This window comes from Aplysia californica, unplaced genomic scaffold (genome assembly GCF_000002075.1).
Source record: "Aplysia californica isolate F4 #8 unplaced genomic scaffold, AplCal3.0 scaffold00029, whole genome shotgun sequence".
In the NCBI taxonomy this organism is placed as follows: Eukaryota; Metazoa; Mollusca; class Gastropoda; order Aplysiida; family Aplysiidae; genus Aplysia; species Aplysia californica.
This window is the reverse complement of record NW_004797299.1, coordinates 1460261-1483407: the sequence shown is the minus strand read 5'-3', so window position 1 is coordinate 1483407 and position 23147 is coordinate 1460261. Positions and strand designations below refer to the sequence as shown.

The following is a 23147-nucleotide window of genomic DNA, read 5'->3' as shown; positions in this document are numbered from 1 at the left end:
CTGATTTAACCTAAAATGAAGCATCTTTTTATTGAGCCCTGGTAGTCACTCAGTGTCAGTTTGCTCTTAGAGAAAAAAAATACACAGTTAGATTGACATGGTATTAGAAAATTCCCACCCTTTTGTGTTGTGGGGGACAGCCTAGGCCAAAAAATAGATCGTTTGAAACAATTTTCTACAGTGGATGATGTGTATTCTGTATGCAGTTCTAAAGTTTTTAGGCTTTTTCCCTCTCCCTCCCTTTTTAAAAATTTCGTATAACCCATGTCCTTGACACCCCAGGGAAGATGACTATTCAAGGCCATTGCTTGCCAACTTGACAGGAGACCCTTCATCCTACTGTGTATGGCTAGCCTTATGGATACCCTCCCCCCTAAATTCCTCAATCAAAGATGGGAAAATATTGAGAAGACAATTTTTTTTTTACTGGCTTTCTTGTGATTCCTTCTTGGACAGGTTCTGCTGTACACATTCTTGTAACTACTAATGCAGCATTTTTAAGAAGTCATTTCTCATATTTACAAGAACAGGATGTTGCTAATTTTTTATATAGAGATATATATATAGTAGAACTGAAATAATCTGTCAAATCCTTCTTTCAATGTTTCGAAGTCTTTTACTTTTTTAAAAAGCTATACTGATCGTCCATATATATGCACTTTTCATCAATATAGTGAAAGTGAATGTTGCAGAGCAACTTATAATCATTGATCTTACTCTTTCAACTCAGTGGACCTTCACCACCTGCGTGGACGGTCGGGCAAAAGCCACATGATGCCAGGATGCCCAGTGATCCAGCTGCACAACCTGTCACCAGACGAGTGCAAGAACTACGCTAAAAAGATTAAAGAGCTCAAAGGCGTATATGTCAATTCACAGGTATGAGTTTTTTCATGTCTTTTAAAGGTGGGTTGGGGATGTTATAAATAATAGTTTATACATGTAATGTATCAGGATTTATAGCATTCAAAGTCAAGCCTCAAAGTCAATCAGTGGTTCCATTCCAATATGCTGCATTTCTATGCAAATCCATAGTTTTGGAAAGTTTCATACGTTATATCAAACCCAGTCCTAAAAAATAATTAAGATGGTGTTTGCTATATATATATATGATATATATATATATATATATATTTCCGCAAGGGAGCCAGAAAAAGATTCCGTCTTAGACAGGGGAATTTAGGGGAGATGGAGGTTGGGGGAGGGGGGGGGTTCAAAGGCCCAGCCGGTGGGTTCAAGGATCGCTTGTCCGATCGGCCAGCAGTGGTCAAAACTTCACTCCTCTCAGCTGCTATCCTCTCTGATAATGACCTGCGTCAGTCTTAGTCTTACTGATCCAATTACCACCAGTGCTTGCCTTTCATACAACCACTGTTTGACCTATTTAAACAGGAATGTTTGAACATCTCCTTTGCTTCCACCCTTAGCCCCACCCACCAATACCACCCCTCACTGCCATCATGTAACAACGATTCGAGGAAATCTTTTCTCGGCTGGCATTGGTCAATCTAATTTCACACCACTGGCTTCTGGCTAGCTAAGAAAGTTTCCGTAGTGGTTCGCGACTCGAGCACTCTCACGGGCAGTCGTGAGATTTCACACCCACACTATACTGACCATCTGCATCACTCAGGGCTCACATGATGGGGTAACATCTACCCCCAAATTGCACCCCTACTCCCCTTCCTCGGCCAGCAACATGGCCATAGCGTTAATTTTAAAGCCGTCGAAACCAAACTTGCGAGTTTTGTTTCAAATCAGGGTTGAGCGGGCTCAGCATTTTCCGTCTTACACAGGTGAAACCCTCGGAAGGGAGCAGATTTTTCTTTCCGTTTCTGCGTTGGACAGGTTTCTGTTTTATACAGGTAAGTAATTAAAGAGGAATATATCAAGGGGGGAGCGGGGATATTCCGTTAAGACAGGTTTCCGTTTTACACAGGTTTCCGTGAAGGCAGGATCGACTGTATATATATATATGCAAAGGATGCGTACATGTCTCTATCTTTTTGGTTGAGTCTGGTAATAGTACTCTTGGCCGTAAGTTGTAGAAATTTGCCAGATTGTGCACTTGGTCGTTGTTCCTCTCTACAAATCCTTTGCGAGTCCGTTGGCAATACATTTTCACTTACAAATAGGTCAAAATCTGGCTAGTCGGGATAGTGAAAGTGTTCTGCCTCTTGTCTTCTTTCTTTCATTCAGTTCATTCACTCATTTTTTATGTCTGTCTTCGGATCTTTACAATGGCTGGAAAATCTCTATGCGTTGATTGAGAAAATTGAATTGTGATTTTACAAAGAAAACGTATTGAAAAGAAACTATTACTAATATGTCTATATTTAAAAAAATTGTCAGCGTAAAGATTCTGCGGAGCAGGATAAGGCTGCGGTGGGGAAAAAATTGAAGTTGAAATCAATAATAAGTGAAAGTGGAAGTGCAGACCCCCAGACCTGCAGCAGAGAATTTTCATTACTTCTTTGCTTTATCTGTCGGAAGCACTGCTCAATGATTGCAGGAGGGAAGTTACTGCATATAGTGCCAACTTTTGGTGTTAAATGATTTTATTTACCACAAAAAGCTGAGTACTTTTTTTTGTATGTCAGATAATATATTTCTTTTTTTCTATGCAAGTCTGTGTTGACGGATAGTTTGGTGTTCTTTCAATTTCTTATAAACCTGTTTTTACATATGATACTGTGCACTTCATTAAAAAACCTTTCTCCTTGTAATATTTTGTCTGCTACAAATGACATTTTATTGATTTATTTTTGATGCTACACCGAATTTTGTCCGCATCTTGACAAAATGTGGAATTTTGTCAATATATAAACAGAGAGGGTTTACAGTAATAGAGAGGTGACACTCGTGACGGTGCTCTGTAGTACCGTTTGTAGTTAGTTAACTAGGTTACTAGGCCTTTAACAAAGAAGGAGGTCTGTGATTTCTATCGCATATTTAAGGCAACCCCCTGCCTCCCTCGGCCTTAAACTGTAAGACTTGTGTTTGGCTTAAGTTAACATACATAATTCTAATAAACAAATAGACGCAGATACATTACTTCATCTCTATAGATCTGAAAAAATAATATCACCGTAATTAAAGGAATAATCAGTTTAATTTTCAGCAAATCTACTCGTTCTCCAGTGTCACTCTGTCATCTCTCTCTCCCTCTCTGTCGGTGTGTCTGTCTGTCTGTCTTTTTTTTCTCTCCCTGTCTCTTTCTCTCTCTCCCTGGCTCTCTTTCTCCCCCTCTCTCCCTCTGTCTACCTGTCCGTCTACCTGTCCGTCTGTCTGTCTGTCTGTCTGTCTGTCTGTCTGTCTGTCTGTCTGTCTGTCTGTCTGTCTGTCTGTCTGTCTGTCTGTCTGTCTGTCTGTCTCTCTCTCTCTCTCTCTATCTCTCTCTGTCTCCCTTTCTCTGTCTCTCTTTCTCCCCACTCTCGCTCTGTCTATATGTCTGTCTGTCAATCTGTTTCTCTGTCTCTGTTTCTCTCTGTCTGTCTCTGTCTCTCTGTCTGTCTCTGTCTCTCTCTCTCTCTCTCTCTCTCTCTCTCTCTCTCTCTCTCTCTCTCTCTCTCTCTCTCTATTTTTCTTTTTAACCCCTCTCGCTCTGTCTATCAGTGTGTTTGTCTGTCTGTCTGTCTGTTTTGTCTGTCTGCCTGTTTCTCTTTCTCTCTCCCTGTCTCTTCTTCTCTCCCTTCTCTCGCTCTATTTGTCTCTCTGTCTGTCTCTCTGTCTGTCTGTCTGTCTGTATGTCTGTCTGTCTGTCTGTCTGTCTCTCCTACTCTCACTCTCTCTCTCTCCGTTTTTCCCTCTCTCGTTCTGTCTGTCTGTCTGTCTGTCTGTCTCTGCTCTCTCTGTCTCCCTTTCTGTCTCTCTGTCTCTGCTCTCTCTGTCTCCCTTTCTGTCTCTCTTTCTCCCCACTCTCGCTCTGTCTATATGTTAGTCTGTCAATCTGTTTGTCTGTTTCTGTCTGTCTGTCTGTCTGTCTACCTATCTGTCTGTCTATCTGTCTGTCTGTCTGTCTGTCGGTCTCTCTCTCTCTCTCTCTCCCTCTCTCTATCTATCTCTCTCTCTCTCTCTCTCTCTCTCTCTCTCTCTCTCTCTCTCGCATACACACACACACACACACACACACACACATATATTATATTAAATAATGATAGATCTACCACTTAAAGTCTTTAATAGGATCCCTAACACCTTCCAAGCCCCCCCCCCCCCCAAAAAAAAGTGGTAATTGGACAAAGAAAGTAGCAAAATCGATCGATGGCACTTAACTGGATTTAGACATCTTTTCGCAGCCCCAGGTAACATATCTTTCACTAGTAGAATGCAAGCTTAATTAAGGCATTTAGACAGGAAACAAAACCCCCCTAATGTATAGCTGATATAACAACGTTGAAGTGTGTTGAGTTTGTGTATGGAGTGTCAGTCTGGTAGGACCACAATCACATTGTCATTATTTTGATCTATATTTTTCTATTCATCAAAATATATTCGTCGTCCTTTAGAAATCGAAAGAAACTCAAATTTTGATTTTAATAGGTGCAGTTTATAGCAGAACACCATTGACATTTCATGCTAACCGGGGCCATGCTTGTCTGCGATCAACAAAAATCCCTTGAACAATTGACGCAGTTTGTTTTGTTTACCGCATGTTTCTCCACAATCAGCTGGTGACCCAGATACGCGCATCCGGGCGAAGTGTCATCTCTCTAGTATTACTGTAAACTCTCTGATATAAAGCATGGAGAACTGATTCTCCGAAGAGGCTAGTGACACTGAAAATGAAAAAAAAGTTCCTCCTTGTCATGCATAGATTATTGTTTGTACAAAATTCGGATTGTTTTGGTATTATTCTGGCTTATGAAGTCAGACCGAAGCAATGGATGTCAAGTTATGAATCTGAGGACAGGGAAGAGGAAAAGAGCGACAGAAAGTCTGTTTGTCCTTTACCCATGAGAGAAATTGATGACAATTACAGGGTCCCCACTCACCCGGGAAAATGGGGAAAAAGCCAGGAATTTCATTTTCAGATTTCTCGGTTGGGAACACACCATGACAATGAATGAAAACTAAAATATACAATAGAAAGCAGGGAAATCAAAGGGCTACCCATAGTTATGAATTTGATGGAATCTTTAAGGTTTAAACTTTTTTTAAAATGTTCAATTTTTACTTTTAGAAATACGATCACAACACCCTGCCCCTGATTCCAATTTAAAAAAAAATTTTATTTGTCGTTTGACTACCCTAACACACCCCCATCCACCCGACGTAAATTTAGGGAAAGTCAGACCCCGACAGTCTGTGTCGCTTTAACACCCTCTGTGCACTGGGCCCTTGTTGTCGCTTAGTGCCACTTTGCCCTTAGAAAAACATTATCCAGGAGAAGGGCCAACTTTAGTTTGATAAGGTTTAAATAAATTTATGTGCCGTTATGGATGATGGCCTGGGCCATTGAATTAAAAAAAGAATAAGCAGATCAAGTTTGAAACTTAAAACAATCAGCTGCAGGGCATGGCATGTTGTGCAGTGATGTACAATTAAGATCAAAGGTTTGTGACACGTCCCATCGGTCTCTTTTGTTTTATCGAGGGTCATGCCACTTTTTTTCCCTAACTCAGCAACAACGAGCCTGCTGAGACCATTTTCACTTTCATTACGCCTTTATTTATCCTGTAATTCCTGTCCTTGAAACTGGCACCCCAGGAAAAGAGACTGCAGGGAGGGACTGTCCATGGCCATGTTACGCATTATTTTGCATTTCTCTTTATTTCTTCTTCCTAGCTCTGTCATCTTTAAAAAAAAAAAAGAAAGATCGCTTTGAAAATGGTTACATAATCCGGGCAGAAACTGGGGGGGGGGAGATAGGACATTTTCTCTTCTTGATGAGTGGGAACTCTGTAATTATCAATTATCATGAGATCAAGAGAGACCTTATCTAGGGAGAAAATTCTTAGGATAGCTGAAAAGGAGCACTACAGTAACATTTTACCCTGCATTCAATTTTTCTATAATTTTGCTTTGTTCTTTGCAGAATTTCCAGCGTAAAGTCTCTCACCTTGTTTGTGGCAAACTGTCTTGCTCTGAAAACTTCCTTGCAGCTTGCGTTTCTGGTAAGTCAGTGCGCACATTACTATGATATGAATAGAAATGCTGATAGCAGCTTTTCGTGAAATAAAATGGTAATGGAGCGTAGGTCCACATGCCATTGAGTTTATATGTAAACTTCTAGATTGTCCTTCTAATGTCCAACGGACTTATTGGTCTTTATTAAATTTTGATTTGCTTAAGGATCTCAGTGTAGGAAGAACACTTTCTCTCAACAAAATGTGAAAATAGCACTGTTCCTCACTTCAACGTATGATAGCTGTATAGCTTGAGCTTCATGTTTTGAAAGTCATTTGTGCAAAATTTGTCGAGTTTTGGTAACATTTTAAATGTTATTTAAAAAGTTATTTTAAATTAAAAATTTATTTACATCGAATTTTCAGCATCTTAGTAGAGGTGTTGACCAGAATCAAGCTGTGCAGTGAACCGGTGGGAATAAAACCAACTTTTTTCGTGCCTTCATATGACCATATATGCAGTTGTGAGGGCCGTAAAACTCTTACTAAAACTACTAAAACATGAGCTGAGCACCAAAGGCTAAGAGAAAGCTTTTCCGTAGTTTGAAGTTTTCAGCAGACAGTGCATGAACCTCGCCAATATGATGTGATGTATTTGCTATAGCAAGTGACTTGTTTTATTATTGATAACTGCGAGGGCGGTCAGAAAAGTAAGAGGAACATGGTCATTAAGGAAAAAAGTTTTTGTACCAATTTTTCAAAATTTTTGTCTACTACTCTTGTGTTTTCTCTGTCTTTTAGTATCGATTTTTTTTTCTTCTCTGTTGTCAGCAATCAGGTCAATTTGCATTTCAAAGCAATTTTTCTCTGTAGGGTGCTGGGTTCTATCCCTTGCATTCATTGACTACAGTCACATGGTGGGCCATTGGCTGAAGGAGGATGACTTTCAGTTCAGCGTCTATGATAATCAGCCTCCAGAACTCCTCTCTGCCTACAACCGTTGGCACTGGAGGGTCGGCATGTCCAGTGAGTTCGCATTCTCAGGATGGCAAATTTCACTCTTACTTTGCCCAGAGAACCTTCAGCAGTTGAGAAGGTATGTATGACCTGCAGCCTCCTGACACAAGGCTAATGGCCTGCTGTATAGAACTTTGCCGTTCCTTTTGTTTTGTATTTGTTTTAAAATTCAAGCTAATGAAACTGATATTGTTTTGTACTCGGAGTTGTATACTGGCATCTGTAGTACTAGTGGTCAGGTGGTTTGCTGTTGTATGAAAAAAATAGCAGTGTTCAATTCTCATGTGAGGAGAATTTTTATTGAGTATCTTGATCTTCCTGCTGAGACATTTTGTCCCTGTCCGCGGGGGTTGACCTTGGCAGTGTAGGGTAAGCCTGCCTCCTAAATGGTCTAAAATGTGTTGATGGGGGCATAGAAACATCTGAAAATTTATTTAAAAAATGAATGCATTTTTAAAATTTCATTTAAGTTTTCACGACCTTTAAAATGAGTAGTAGCCTCTGCAAAAGTGCAAGTCCAAAAATTTATTATGAAAACTGCTATGAGTTGTGAAATTTCATCAACTAAAAGCTGAAGAGAAGCTTTAATGAATTCTTAAGTAATATTTAATGTAGAGGAGACTGCATGGATGACTCACATATGATATAAGCATACAACAGGCACAAAGTGCCCTGCAATATAATATTTCAAACAGTGACACTGAATGGATATGCATAAGAGATGACAGGGAGCCCAGATAGACACTAAATAGGTAAGAAAGACAATTGTCTTTGGAAGTTAGCAAAATTTAGATCTTTCATCATCTTGATCATATGTTGATCTAGGTCAAGAGACTGTAGACCCCACATTTTTAGATCTAGTGGCAACAACACAAAGTACAAAGTGAAACTAAATTTAAGAATTGCAGTTGTGAAGGGAATATCTGACCTACAATACGGCCAGTTCAGTTACCTTTAAAATTAGTCATCATTGTAACTGAAAACATACTAGTACAGAATGAGTCTAATCCTGTATCAGACTTGCCTACTGTTACGGATAATCCGTCATTGTTACGGGAAAATAGCATAGGTTAAGGAGTTACGGAAAGCTGAAATATGTTATGGAAAACTTCCCCCATTAAAAAAAAAAAATTATGGTCAGGTAGCTGGGGAGCACAACTTCGAACACAGTTAACTGTCTTTAATCCTGCGTAAATGCTGCTAATGAGTGCAAGATAGTAGGCTCGCAGAGTGACATGCATGGTGCCTGCGACCATGCTGCTGGGTTTATGGGGAGTTCACCTGGTCACGATTATGTCAGGCGGTCAAATAGTCTATGGTTCATTTTTCATTAAAGTCTGATATTTTAAGTGACTCACTAGCCCTTGTCAAAGGCCAGAGGTCAAGGGTGATGTTGAAAATGAAAACAAAGCAAAAGGTGGCGTGAATGATAGATCTAGGCCCTAAAGCCCCTAAGGCTATCGCACTTAGATATCGCAAGTCACAACGGCAATAGTAATTTGAAGTGAACCAAGTTAAACAGCATTGTGCGATTCAATCGTTTTTAAGTAGAAATCTAGATTTAGATATTTAAACAGGATATTTTATCAATGAATATAAATGTGAAAGTACAAGTTACAAGGTAAGTAATTATTGGCAATTGTGACTTTAAACTGGTAACTTTTTTTAGCTTCTAAACGTGAAAAGTAAGTCAGTTAAATTTAGTCTTCCTTAGAGTCAATACTATGTTACGGAATTTTACCATTTGTTACGAGAAAAAATGCTAATTGTTACTGATTTTTAAATTTCAAAGTAGGCAAGTCTACTGTATTGTAGAATATGAAGCGGATGGACTGACAGACTGAAACATTGATTTTTCATTCTTTTCTATTTTAGCCCCTTCGTTGCCTTATGAGTAATTTTTAGTGCTGTGCCATACCATGTATGTCATGGAAGTTGGCAAAATTTGCCACTCCTGGTTGCCTATATGAAGTTACATGTACGTCATGCTAATAACCTGGCTTGAATTCTTCTGTGTGGAGTTTTAGCCACAAGCCCCGCATAAATTTGTATATTTGGGAATGAAAGGTGCGCGTATCGGAACCAAACTTGCTAGTGCTGCTTTTCTTCTAGGCTAGCAAGCGATCGATAAACATAGGTCTCGGCTTGCGGGCGGCCGCATGTTCTCGTAAAATGTAAACAACGAAATGACTTTAAAAAGTCAAATAAATTCACTTTTCGACGTAGCTTTGCAGGTTATTTGAAATTATGAGTAAAATAGGAAATGGGGAATAAGAAAAGTGAGAAAAGTGATGATGGAAGACCCAGTGTCCGAAATGTCAGTGTCCAAAATGTGTCACGAGTGCTCTAAATCTAGATCTAGGTCTAAGACCGCACATCTGTCTTGAGAAAAGAGCTCAGCTGAAATTCAGTGCTGTCAATGGGAACGCATACCCCCTGGCAACGAAAGGGTTAAAAGAATCTGGGCAATAACCAGTAAACAACTTGAATTAGAAAACTGAACTTGTTCCACAAGCAATTACAGTTTTTAAAAATGAGGTAATTGTGTACTTGCAATTTTCCTCCCATTTCAGAATTTCATGACCTGTTAAAATATCATAATAATATAATGTGTCATGACTGCCTTTCTACAAGTGACTTGTGTCAGAATGATAAATTGTGATGTCGGCAGCTGCAAGAAGAATCTCGTGTTCAGACAACTTACTCTTTTGTTCTTATGTTTTCCTTTCCCATATCAGAGTGATGATCTTTGGTGGTGCCAAGATCATCCCCATGCAGTTGCCATTGAAGGCGAGCAAGTCAGTGCCGGACGTAACTTATGTTTTCATGGACCCCTCCAGTCATCATCTTGCCCCACAGCTCTGCGACGTTGGCCTCTTGTGCATCAGCCACGAGTACGTCATGGACTATATTATCAAGGTGGGTCTTCCTGTCATTTTACTTGGTCACTTGTATCTGTGGCACGCTCTACTGAAAGGGTAACTTTTTTTTGTTTGTTTGCTCACTTTTACAGTAGAACACGGCTATAGCGGGACTTTTGGTTCCAGAAGAAAAAATCCTGCTGTAGACGAGTTCCCGCTTATAGGAATGCAAATGTGAAATTGCAGAAAAATTTATAAATATCTACATGATTACATCCCTTCCATATCAATAAAATTTGCGCTTTACATTAGTCTTCCTTTTATTGTCACCTTCATTGATTATCTCGGCCTTTAATTCTTTAATTAGAGTGAGAAGCAATTCCTTTAGTCTTTGTTGGAAGCCATCTTTTTCTCGGTTTGTTGCTTGTGCTGTCTATCGTACCGGTAGGCCTACAGTAGAACTGGTGAAGTGGATGCGCGTGTATGCCTGAGCATCAACGACCGCATTTCAACGAATCAGGAATCACATACTACATGCTCTCCTCTTCATTTACTTTGTGGCCTAGCCAAGGGCTATGGCACACGTCTCTCTGCACCATCTTTCTCTTTCTCTCTCTCTCTTATAAGGTACTGAGCGTCTAGGCTATAGCACATCACTTACTTTAAATTTTCAAGTTGCTCACTTAACGTGTCTCTCCGCATCATCTCTGCCGCCTGTTCCACCTTATTCATCAGTGGACTGGCCAATCACAACACCCCACCGCTGACTCGCTGTTTGTTCCCGCATACAGCCCCCCACCCCACAACCCCCTTCTCCGCAGCTAGCGCTCTCTCGATCTCTCCCGCTGAATCATAGTTCGGGCCTTTCCTTGCCCCGTTAAACCCGAGCACAGGTAATTGAGTTTGCATAGAGATTCCTGTTAGGTCCCGCTGTAGGGATAGTCCTGCTGCAGCGGGTGCCCCTACAGTCATATTCTACTGTATAGATCTACATCACTTTTGGAGTGGTTCACGTATTGCATCTCTCCACACCATCTCTCTCTCTTTGCACCATCTCTCTTTAGGCCTACCGCCTACCCCACCTCACTCATCATTGGACTAGCCAATCACAACGCCGCACCACTCACTACCTCTTTGGAGCCCGCATACAGCCCCCCCAGCTAAAGCTTGCTCAATCTCTCACGCTGTATCCGAGTTCGGGACTTTCCTTGGCCCTCTATATCCAAACATAAGTAATTGAGTTTCATCATCGTCCAGTGCCAGATCTGCGACAGACATCGGCGAGTTTACATAGGGAAAAAAAAGGGGATTCCGGTAAGGTCCCGCTGTAGGGATAGCGGGTGCCGCTATAGTCATGTTCTACTTTATTTCAATTCAGTCCTGAATTGAATGTCCTCCACAAAATGTCGCATATTATGATTTGATCATGTATTCAATTCTTACATTACACAGGGCTGCCTTAGTCTAACAATTTTTCCGGTAGTTACTGATTTTGCACCTGTTCTAGTGCCATACCGATACAGGTGTCAAAACTACTGGATTTGCAATGGGTGCTGATAGTAAAACAAACAAAAAAGGCCCATTTTGCAGTGTTTTAATCATCATTTCGACTCCCATCAGTTTAAAAAAAAAAGAGAGATCATAGTATTGGCTTATTGGTATTTCGTAGTAAAGGATCCGTATTTACCCCATAACTTCTCAGATCTTTAAGTTTAAGGTAAGTCTTGGCAATGGATTGCTCATATCGTACACTCAACCATTGTTCCTATAAGCAGTCATTATGGGTTGGGCGGCAATAATACATTTTCACTTGCAAATCTGCAAAAATCTGGCTAGTCACGATAACTAATGTTCCTCCTTCCATTCATTCACTCCTTCTTCTTGTCTATATTGGGGTTTTTGCTGGGGCTGGAAAATCTGTGTGTTGATGAAGAACATTGTGGATATAGAAAAGAAAAAAGGTGGAAGGGGTGCTCTGAAGTTGTGACATTCAACAATCGAGTGCATGAATGTAGGAAAAATTTAAGAGTACAAGCTTGGTGATTGTATTGTCAAAATTGATGTTCCCGTACTTGCATACTACTGTCAATGGTGCGATGACAAATTGAATAGTGGCAATGGACAAATATCGTTATCAACTTTCGGAAAGCACTAAATTTCAGTTTCATCAGGAGTTTACGCCCTGCCCTGGATCTTGCTGGGAGGGAAAAACATTTTTATTTGGTGCACTTAAGGATAAGATCTGGAAACCAAATTCTATGATTAGAGTACTGTGCAGCTTAGCCACCCTATGTTGAATGCCTTATTTGTAGGCATGATAGCTTGCCACTGTTTGTAAACACTGGTGATTAAAACTGGGTACTGTGATTTAGCTTCTTTTTTTTTTCTTTTCAAACCAATAGCCATATGTGAGCCCAACTATAAAGTTTTTTTTCTTTAACATGTTTTGTTTTGCTTGTATTTTAAAATCCGTAACTTGCTGTTACCTAAACATGGTTTTGATAGTTGTTCCAGATCATGGGGTTTTTTTTGGGTGTTTTTTTTAATGGTTAAAGGAAAACTTGTTAAAATTGTACGTCATAGCCTACCTGAGCCACACAGGACTTTTCAGTGCCCTCTTGGATATGCCATTGTCAGAAAATATGTTGTGGGTGGTTGGCGGGTGCTCTGGTGTGGTTTGCTCCTTCTTTCCTATCAAACATCTATCATCATTATCTCCTCTCCTTCTATTTTATGTTTGTTACTCTCTTGTAACGCCTCTAATCTTCTGGCGCTCATATGACCTCATGCAGTTGCGAGCGCCGTAAAACCTCTACTAAAACTAAAAAAAAGAAAATATGTTTTAATATTGTCTTTATTGGTATGGGCTGTAGGTTTTGAAGTGAAATCAGTGTGGCATTCATCTTGTGTACAGATCCACATTCAATACTGATTGATAGATGCCTTGAACTGCAGTTCTTGTTCACCTTCAAACACACACACACACACACACACACACACATGTGCACACAGAAATTTTAAAATGATTACATTATATCACGAAAAGCAAGCTGCACGCAATAGCAACTAAATGTACCTTGGTAATGTTCGTCTTTTTTCTTTTTTTTTTGTCTTTGTGCTACCTGATTTTTTGCCAAAATACCTGATATTGATCCTGAACTTACCTGGAGTGGGAACTTTGAGGTGGGCAGCCTCGATTACAGAATTAAAAGGACAGCAGCTTCAGCAGCAAAATAATATCAGAAATTAATAGCTTATTACTTGTCTTCTTTGCATTCCCATTGCTAGTTCTCAGGGGTAGTCGACTGCTGGTTCTCGTATATATGACCATGTCTTGGGATTTTAGAACAGAGGTTTTTCTGAAGAAATCTGGAAATCAGGATTTCTGATATTGTCTGGATTTTTTTTAATGACTTATATCCCTTTATGCAAAGATAGTTTTGGTACAACAGATGCTTTTGACAATTATGATAAATAAATTTTGAGTCCTTGTGCACAAGTTTCTATGGGTCAGAAAAGTTCAGGATTTTTTTCATAGCCTACATGTCGAGCTGAACTTATTTACTTTCTGTGGTACATGTCACAAGAAATTGAACTTTTTTCCTCGTACATTTTGTATTCTTTTTCGCTGCAAGTTGTCTACAGCGAACTATTATGTGAATATTTGTCTATTTATGCATTTCCAGGAGATGGAGCCAGAGGTGTTTGACTATGTGATCACCTCAGAAACTCTGCAACGGACAAATAACTTCAGCAGTGCATCCAGTGACCTTGTAGAGGGCAGCCGTAGTCAGACTATGGTTGGGACGTCATGGGCTGAGGAGTGTGATGACCCTGAAAGTTCAGCAGTCACCTTCCAAAGTAGTGGGGAAGGGAGTGCAGAACACGATGACCGAGAAGAGAAACCAGTGGTTGTCTCTGTGAAGGACTCTGATTCCGAGACTCTTCGAGGACTTGCGAATTGTACACTCGCTAATGGCCTCAACAGATGTGATGATGTCATTGAGGGAGTACTAGTGAAGAACAAAGGAAGGACTCCAATTTCTAATATGGACCCAAATGTTCCGATGGTGTTGCCGCGTCAATCAGTGAGAGGGCAAAAGAGAAATTTTATTGAAGAGCCTGAAGTTGAAGGGCAGAAAGGCAAAGGCCTGAAGCGTTTGAAAGTGACAGATGGGACCTCTTCTGTTATTGAGTGTTCTACAATCTTGGATTGTGTTTCAGGCTCTGATAAGACAACAGTGGGTGTCCAGTTAGTTGCATCGTTGGGGTCATCAGAATTGGAGTCCAGGAGCCCTGGTAATGCTCTAACCACCGAAACGGAAAAGAAATTTGACTCTGTGGAAGAGACGTCGGTTGATACTCAAGTGTCCTCATCACAGGCTTCCAGGGATAAGGACACAAGACGGTCAGAGAAAAAGTCATCCAAGACCAAGCTGATCCAAGGTCAGCAGACCCTCCAACGCTTTGGCTTCTTTAAGGATACGAGTGCAGGTAATAGACTGGTCCGTTATCCATCTTTTCTCCTCTGATCTTACCCTCGTGCCTAAACCTTTTTCCTAATACCCTTCTCTTCCAACTCCTGTAGCCTTTTTTCCGCCTTTCTCTTTCCCAATTTCCTTTTTTTCCCTTTTGCTACAGTCTTTCTGTGTCTAATAAGTTGTTTCTTTCATACAGGGTGATCACAAAAAAACATTTGTATGTATTTCCTGAATAATTTATACATTTTTTATGAACAGATCTTTTTGAAAAGTGATTTTTTTAAGAACATGGGCATACTGTGTTCACATTTCATGTGATTATTTATGAGATAATGTACCCAAGCACGCTTAAAGCACAAAGGTCAAGGACTTACCCTAAAAAGAACATCGGGTTTGTAAAGGTCTTAATTGACACCCATCCTAAAATGTCGGTGAGAAAGCTGACTCATCAAGTAGGAGACCTGAGGCTTGAGTCCTGTGGAAGAAGTGAAGTGAACAACCTGGCTGGCACTCAGCTGCCACACTCTATAATTGGTCCACTCCAGTAGGAGGAGAATGCATGATGGCTAGTGCGTCAAGTGAAGAGTATGTTGCAGTTCTTAAGAAATGTTGGGAAGGCATTAAAAGGAAGCAGCTGTAAGAAGTAGCATGGTTTATAGCAAGATGGAGCTACACCCCATAGAGATATTTTTGTCCGGACATGGTTCTGTGATAATTTCCAGGACTTGGTCATCAGCCTCAAAGTGATTTTCAAATGTCTTCCTCACAGCCTGGACTTGAACTAATTGTTTTTCATATAGGCGTTTCTTAAAGACAGGGTTTACAAGCAGCACTCTCAAACACTTGATGCTGCATGCATATTTTTTTGTTTAAAAAGCAGCAGCTTCTGAAGCTATTCAAATGCGTTTAATTTTTTAACTGCTTTTTTTTCTGATGCTGTGATCAGGGGAGGTTTTGAAGTTGCAGTGATTCCACTCATCCGTATTTTTACGGAAATCCGTACTTTCTGACAGTTCCGTACTTGTTTCTCCATCATTATCAACTCCCTCCGTAAAAAAAACTGCGACAGCGTAGGACTAGATATCTACTGAAATTCAGTAGCAAAAGATCCGTACTCGCCTTAGTATCGTCTTGTATAAGCTACGGATATTTACTGTAATTCTCTCGGCAATAAGTTAATGTTCTAGAAACCTGCCAGATTGCGCATTTCCTGCAATCGGCCGTTGTTGGTCGGCAGTACACTTTCCCCTTCAGATTGATCAAAATCTGGCGAACTTTTTGTGCCAATTTCCTTCTTTCTATCATTCACTCATTCCGTCTATCTTCGGACTGTTGCCGCAGCTGGAAAATATTGGCGTTGATCAAGTAAATTGACTTGTGATCTTAGACAGAAAATTACTGTCAGAAAGAAACTTGTTTGCAAATTTATTGTCTAGATCTAGATCTAGAGAAATTATCAGTCTAAAGATTCTACGGCACGGGAACGCGATAAGGGCCATGATGAAATAAATTATGCTAAATCTAGTAAAATCAAGAATAATTCGAAGTGGTGTTCCGAGGTTGTGACATGCAACATTCACAAGTGAAAATTGTGGAAAATTAGGGTATATGCTGGGTAACTGTATTGTGAAGGTGCATTTCTTTTCATTATTCCCAGGTTTGCCTTCTATCAATCATGCGATGACAAATTAATTGAATTATAGTAGCAATGGAAGGGGAACCTGCTTTTAAACAATGCCAGCAATGGAAAGATGTAGTGGGTGAAAAAAATTGAACAAGACAAAATGTTGGCGAACTAATCAATTTTATTGGTTGTAGGCAATCTCTTCGAACAGGCTCGCCCAAGTGCCATTTTTAACCCTCTAAAAGCACTAAATTTCAATTTCTTCGGGGGCTTCGCCCCCTGAAACCCCCTCGGGACCCCCAGCAGAATTTTCCTTACTCTTCAGCTTCAGCTGGTGGAAGCACTGGTTGACAGAGGCTATTTATTTCTTCCTATTTTTTTTAAAGCTGCTTTATCACCAGGGAATTGTTTTTTTATCGTCTGCTTAGTGTAAGACTCTATCATATGTTACTTACTCTTCAAAATGATCAATGGCAGAATCTAACACTTAGCAGTCGATATAATTTATTATGATTATCATGTACAGGAGTTGAAAAGGCCTTACAGATGTTTCTGTCTGTCTGTTTTAATCTGTCTAAGTGCCACATGGTAATTCTAATGTTTATGTGTTTATTTCTTAAATTCAGACAATCAGAATATTAAGGTCTCGTTTTAGACTTAGACACTCCCATATTTTGATACACAAGAAGCTGTCATCGACGACCAGTAAGATCTGTCTGCAGTCAGTACGCGGATATCACTCCACCTCTTGTCTTCAGCTTCAGAACTTTTGATATTGTCTTATTTTCAATTCATCTATGATCTCCCTCTGCTCCCTTTCTCACCAATTTTCCTGGACCCAGCCTGACAAGAAATTCTGGTGTCTGGGAGTTGTGATATATTATTATTAATATATCCAAGCCACTGCTTTCTTCTTTTGCACACATGATGTTTGTTAGTGCCTGCTGTTGAGGGTCTTTCTCTTACTTCTTCGTTTGTAATGTAGTCTTTCCATCTGATTTTTAGGAGGCATCTGTTGTCAAATTAGTCTAGCTGCCTTTTCTGTTCTTTCTTTAGACTCGCAGTCATATGGAGTTGACACAGGATAAGCGCATTATAGAGCAGGATAAGCGCATTATAGAGCATTGTATAAGTGGATATTTGTTATATAAATGCAATCCATTATTATTATTATTAAATTTATTATTATGTGAGGCATCGTGGAAACATCAGGTGTCCATCAAAATAATAGAATAAAAGAAATAATTTTTCTAGCAGTAGGGCTGTTTTTTCCCCGAATTTTCTGTCATTGGCTCATGTTCATTTAAAAACATGTTTCTGTGGGGATTTTACTGAAAAATGGTTATCAAAGGCACAAAAAATGTAAATTTGCAGTTTCCAAGGACCCCCAAGCTTTTGAAGTCACCAAACTTTGGCGGCCATTTTCTCGTTAAATTAACCTGAAACCAGGCGACCCCCACTCCCTTCAGTCACAAATATGTCCACCTCTATTCAAGACAGATGGATATTTGTTTCATTGATAGATTTAAAAAAAATTAACAAACTTTAAGATGATACCAATGATAATTTCATATGTCCAAAAACTGACAAAAGTCTGATTCCACAGTGTCGTGACACATAGAATTACGAACAGAACATCTGAGTTGTATGTAATGTAGTTTCAGCTTCAGCTTTGAACTGAGTTTCTTATTTTTTCCAGATTTTGTTAAGTTTTGTTGAAGGCGTCTTAACTCACTCAGTCCCAGTTTTTCCAGAAATTGTACCCTGAGACCGGTCATTTTGGCACTTATGTAAGGGCCCACTAGGAACCATAAATATAATACAATTGCTTTAAAATGTTGGTGCAAAGTACAACCTAAGACGGATCTTTAGACGTACTAAATTTGAAGTATGTAGCTTTAGTAGTTTTGCTTTGAGGTTCTGTACAAATTTGGCTTTTTTGGAGGCTTAAAATTTTTTTTCATGGCCGAATGAGCAAGAGCAAGCCTACATTGATATTCAGATATGCTTGTGAGTGTCTAGATCTATATCTTGTATGTCATGTATAATAAAGACTGTTGAATACTTTCATGAGTTAAAAAAAATGTATGTGTGAGAAATGCAGAGAGATTGCGAGACATGCTCAGCTGATCAGTGTAAACAAAAGTGCTGAGAGTGCCTTTATAAAAAAACCAATTTCTTTGTGTGTAATGACAGTAGAAACAAAATTCAGCCCCCCTCTGGACAGAATTGGCCAGGGAAATAATAAATTTACCTCATATGAAACTTGAGACCGTTTTCCGAAAAGAAATAACTAGTACGGAACAAAACTATAGAACTGAGTTATCTCGGTCGTGGGATTGAACGCAGCCTGCAAGCTGACCGAGATATCTCAGTCACGGGATTGTGTGAGCTTTACCTATGGATAGTTTGATTTCCATCTCTTGGTGTAACCAGCTAATATTGTCTGGCTGCCAAGGTATGCCAACGATTTCACAGATTCTATGGCAGTGTCATTAGTTTGATGTAGGGAGACGATGCTGTCTCTTGTGTTTCTCAGGTTGATTTGTAGTCCCTAACTAGTCCAGCCTGAGATGCAACTCTGGTTAACACCTGGATGTCGACTCACTATAGGATCTGAATATAATAATTACACATTTGAATTTTACAATCTATTCAAATTTTTCACCCTCAGATTCTCCTGATAAAAGTGTTTCCTCCTTCCTGCGGGAGAGTCCTGTGGGTCTGAAGTCTGAAGCAAAGGAGATGATCGATTCTGCCAGGGTGCCGTCTACCTCAACAAACAGCCGGAAACAGCTCAACCCATCTCATCCTTCTCCATCTTCCTTGCAACAGTGTCAATTAGTGTCTAAGAATTGTGGAACAAAAAGTTGCTCCACAAATAATCCTGATGCTGATGCAGAGACGCTTCCTAAATCTTCTGCGAGTGGCTGTCGGAGGTCACTTTTTGATCTACAGCCGAAGAGGGTGAAGGCTGAACCCATAGATGATGACATTATCATTTTGACAGACGATGCTGATAAGAGGGTGAAGGCTGAACCCATAGATGATGACATCATTTTGACAGACGATGCTGATAAGAGGGTGAAGGCTGAACCCATAGATGATGACATCATTTTGACAGACGATGCTGATAAGAGGGTGAAGGCTGAACCCATAGATGATGGTGGGGCAAAACAGAATGTTGGCTCAACTGTTAAGAGGTTTTTGCTTGACTCATTTCGTTCATCATCTCAAAGTGAAAATGCTGAAACTTACCTGAGTGAAAACAAGCTGATATGTGGTACTGTTAACTGTGAGGTTAAAGATGTTAATGGTCAAACTGAATCTATTGCAGAATGTAGTAAGCAATTTGAGCAAACTTCCAAAGGAGTTTTACTGAGGCTAGAAAAGCTAGTAGATTCTTCAAGCATTCCACCTGCTGTTGAACTGGGTTTGGGTTATTGTTCAGAGATGGAGAATGTCACGAATGAGAGTGAGCACCTTCCCGAGAGACATTCATCTTCGAGTCATATTGAAACACCCACCAGTGCGTCTGGGGCAGGACGAGTGGATCTTCACCCTGTCTCTTACCCATTGATGACTGGCTGTAGGGTTTCCAGTGCGGGCCTGATGCCTGTGCCCATATTGGTGGAGCAATGTCTTGAGGCAGTACGAGAGATGGACTATGAGGACATTGCCCTTCTACACAGTCAACCGTGCCCCACCCGGCTGCCCACACCAGGACTTCTACGAGAGATTGTCTGTCTGGCATGCTCAAAGGAGCTTCACATTTCCACTTGGGCTTGCTTCAATCTAAAAACCTGGCTGGACTTTCACAAACCTGTGACTCCAGATCTGGTGCAAACTTATGCTGAGGCTTTTGATTTGTCTAGTACTGAGTCTGTTCTTCTACGAGTTCTCAAACATTTATCGACACATACAGATGACAAGTTGGAATCATTGATTTCTGTTCTAGAATATATTGTTTCAGTGTTTGAAATAAACTTCAACAATTTTCTTTTGTCGGAAAATCCAAGAGAGCCGCAAAGTTGTCTTGTTGTTCGAGCATTCTGGGAGCATAGTTGTGCTGTGTGTTACAATGGCCGTGTCAAAGAGCTGGTGCTGGCCTTGAGGAATGCTCTTAAAGCCCCAGCATTCTGCTGCCGTTCACATCGAGCTCTCCTGTCTCTGGCTGGCCTCGTTGCTCGGTGTCTACACATGGCTAGCGCTCGCTGGCAAACGAAGTCTCCGACACATCTGTCCAACCATGACCTGCTGGTCTTGGCCCGAGAGTTGAGTCGCCTGATGAAAGACACATGTGCTGGTAGAGATCCTAGTGACCTCCCTTCTCTTCTCTCCTGCCTGAACCCTCCATGGTTTCGTGTTCTTGTGCTCGCCACTATTCTATCCGCCTACAATGACTACCTCTTGGCAGAGAGTATCCGCATTGATAAAATCAGTCTGCGAGCCATCCTGTTGCAGTATTTTTTTCTTTTGCCTCCCCTACATGAAGTTGACAGGAGTCATAAAAGTCAGCATGTATACAGATCTGAAGGAAATTCTTCATACCTTTCCCAGAGAATGTCACATGAAGGTGCCAGGAGCTCTGAAAGTTCATCTGTGGATAGGTATGTTGAAGTTTCTCCTTCTAAATCTTCCCAAGGCTCACCTCTTAAAACTTTTTTAAGGAGTGCAGGGGCCTTTAAAGAGGGAAAAGTAAACAAAAGAAACGGGAAGGGTGAATCTGCTGTACATTTGGCAGCCATAAAAAATAACCAAGAAAGATTGAGTTTGCTTTTGCAAGTGCCAGGAGTTGATGTGAACCTCAGGGACAATGCAGGTTGGACTCCACTACACGAAGCCTGTCACCATGGCAGGCATGCCTGTGTGGAGGTACTGCTCAAGTATGTGCCCCCGGCCCATGGCACAATTGACCCGTCGTCCAAAGTGCAGGATGCTGTTACCAACAAAGTGGATCTGAACGCGCGTGGCGTGGAAGGCAGAACGCCTCTGCATGTTGCGGTTCTAAAGGATAGCCTTGATGTGTGTAAACTTTTGCTCCATTATGGGGGACCCAGGTTGTTACAGATAAAGGACGACTGGGGCCTAAAGCCCATCCAGTTAGCAAAATCAAAGGAAATGTGTGATCTGCTAAGCAATGGTGCTGAAGTTACCCTGGCAAAGTGGAACACCAGTCTTTCTCAACAGGGGATTTCCACAGTAGATCAAAAGACCTTGGAACTTCCAGTTGACTGGACTCCTCCGCAGTTTCTGTACGATGAGGTCCTTGGGCCAGATGCGTCACGACTGGTTGGTAAAACGGAGTACTCTGCTTTCCTGTCGTTGGTCTCTCTGCTTTTGACGGCATATGCTGAGTGGAAGGGTCCTTTTGATTGTCATAGGTATTTAGGTCCATCAGATGGAGAGGATCTTGAGATTTTGAGACGTATGGGGGATCGCTTGAAGAATTTCTTGCTACATGTTCACAAAACAACAACAGAGAGGGACTTCTTGGCTCTAGAGACAGATTTGCTGTTAATTTGTACCCTAGGCTTGACACTGTTGAATGTTAAGATTTAAAATTTGTGATTTTTCTGTTTTTATTCTCCCAGTGATCAAATTGTACAGTGAAGCTCGCATACAACGTTGTCAGACATGACCCTCAAGTTTGTTGATTCTGTGTTTGTTATTAGAAAGTTGCGACTAATGTGACTGTCTTTTAATAATGATAGGAATATATGTGTGTGTGCCTAAAGAAAGGTACCAAAAGTCGGATTTTGACCATTTTGAATTAAGAATTGTACCTTATACTTATAGAAAATTCAGTGCTGAAGACAGGGGTCTTTGAATTTTTTAGATCTAGATCTCAAGTAGTTTTTGAGATACTGCACATTTTTGCGAGGTAGGGTATAAAAATATAATTTTGAGAAAATGAGCTTTTAAGTTTAACAAACATGAGAACACATTCAAACTTTTAAAAAAAAAAAAAATTTTAATGTATTTATTCTCGGGAAAATTCATTTCCAATTCGGCATTCAGTTGGTATCAATATCATGAATGGAATTTCAGTGGTAAAACAGGGAAGATAAAACGTGCTTCAAGAATAGATTTTTAACACCTTTTAAAAGCAGTTTTCATTATTTGTTTTTATTATACCCACCCTCAAAATAATTCAAAATAAAGTATTTAAAAGTCAAATCAATGAAAACCCTTTCGAACACATTATAAAAAAATGGTGGATCCATCATTTTTTAATGGAAACACATTTTAGTCAAGAAAGTGATTTTTGTCATTATCAGCCTGTAGCTCAAAACGGTCTGGGGCGACTTTTGGTACATTTCTCTTGTCACAGACACATATATGTGTTTTTGACTCACTGAGCTGTGGTTTCAAACATACTCGGGATATTGGCTCGGCCCTGGTCCTGGACATAGTCAAGATTGGGATTTCACTTGTATTATTTATGACAATGTCTAATTGTGCAAAGAAATTTTTGTGTGAAGTTGTTCTAATAATTTTCCTGACTGGATATGTAGCTTTCCAAAATACTGGAAGTGATTTAGATGAAAAACTATCAAGTTGGTGACCTATTTTAGGTGTAGCATCTTTTTCACCTAAATAGAAACTACTAGAACAGAGTATTCTAAGGATGTCTGAAAACTTTGCAAGACAGTGTCATAAATATTTAGGAAAATATTAGATAGTCTCAAGCGCATCGCAAACAGATTTTTGAAGTCCCAAATTTGAAGAAAAAATTGAAATAATTTGTTCATAGGAAAAAAAATTGGCATCTGGGAGGTTAGATGATGATTGATAGCAGATTCTATTAAACGACTGTAAATTTCGTTCACCGAAATTAGCTTTTATGAGAGAGATTCACATTGTGTTTGGTATTGTTACCTCATACGTCAGCACGATTCATCTGCAACAGATTTACAGTGCTTCCACTCTTCCGTATTTTTACGGAAATCCGTACTTTCTGCCAGTTCCATACTTGTTCTTCCATCATTATCAACTCCCTCCGTAAAAAGCTGCGAGTAGGACTACCGAAATTCCGTAGCAAAAGATCCGTACTCGCCTTCGTATCGTCAAGTACTAGTGTAAGTTACGGATA

At 40.2% G+C, this 23147-nt stretch overlaps 1 protein-coding gene across 5 annotated transcripts in view; it reads left to right on the top strand.

Annotated features, from left to right (window-relative positions):
• Positions 1-22008, top strand: part of LOC101844973 — a 37519-nt gene extending 15511 nt beyond the window's left edge. For 4 of the 5 annotated variants that reach the window (XM_005091384.3, XM_005091381.3, XM_005091383.3 and 1 more), the window contains exons 2-7: positions 731-879; positions 6038-6116; positions 6942-7164; positions 9824-10004; positions 13633-14440; positions 18726-22008. In XM_005091384.3, coding sequence (XP_005091441.1) covers positions 772-879; positions 6038-6116; positions 6942-7164; positions 9824-10004; positions 13633-14440; positions 18726-21613 — 4287 coding nt within the window. In that variant the 5' untranslated portion in view covers positions 731-771 and the 3' untranslated portion in view covers positions 21614-22008. The remainder of the gene's footprint in view (positions 1-730; positions 880-6037; positions 6117-6941; positions 7165-9823; positions 10005-13632; positions 14441-18725) is intronic. The other variant, XM_035973719.1, reaches the window with a different exon arrangement.
• The last annotated feature ends 1139 nt before the right edge of the window (positions 22009-23147 follow it).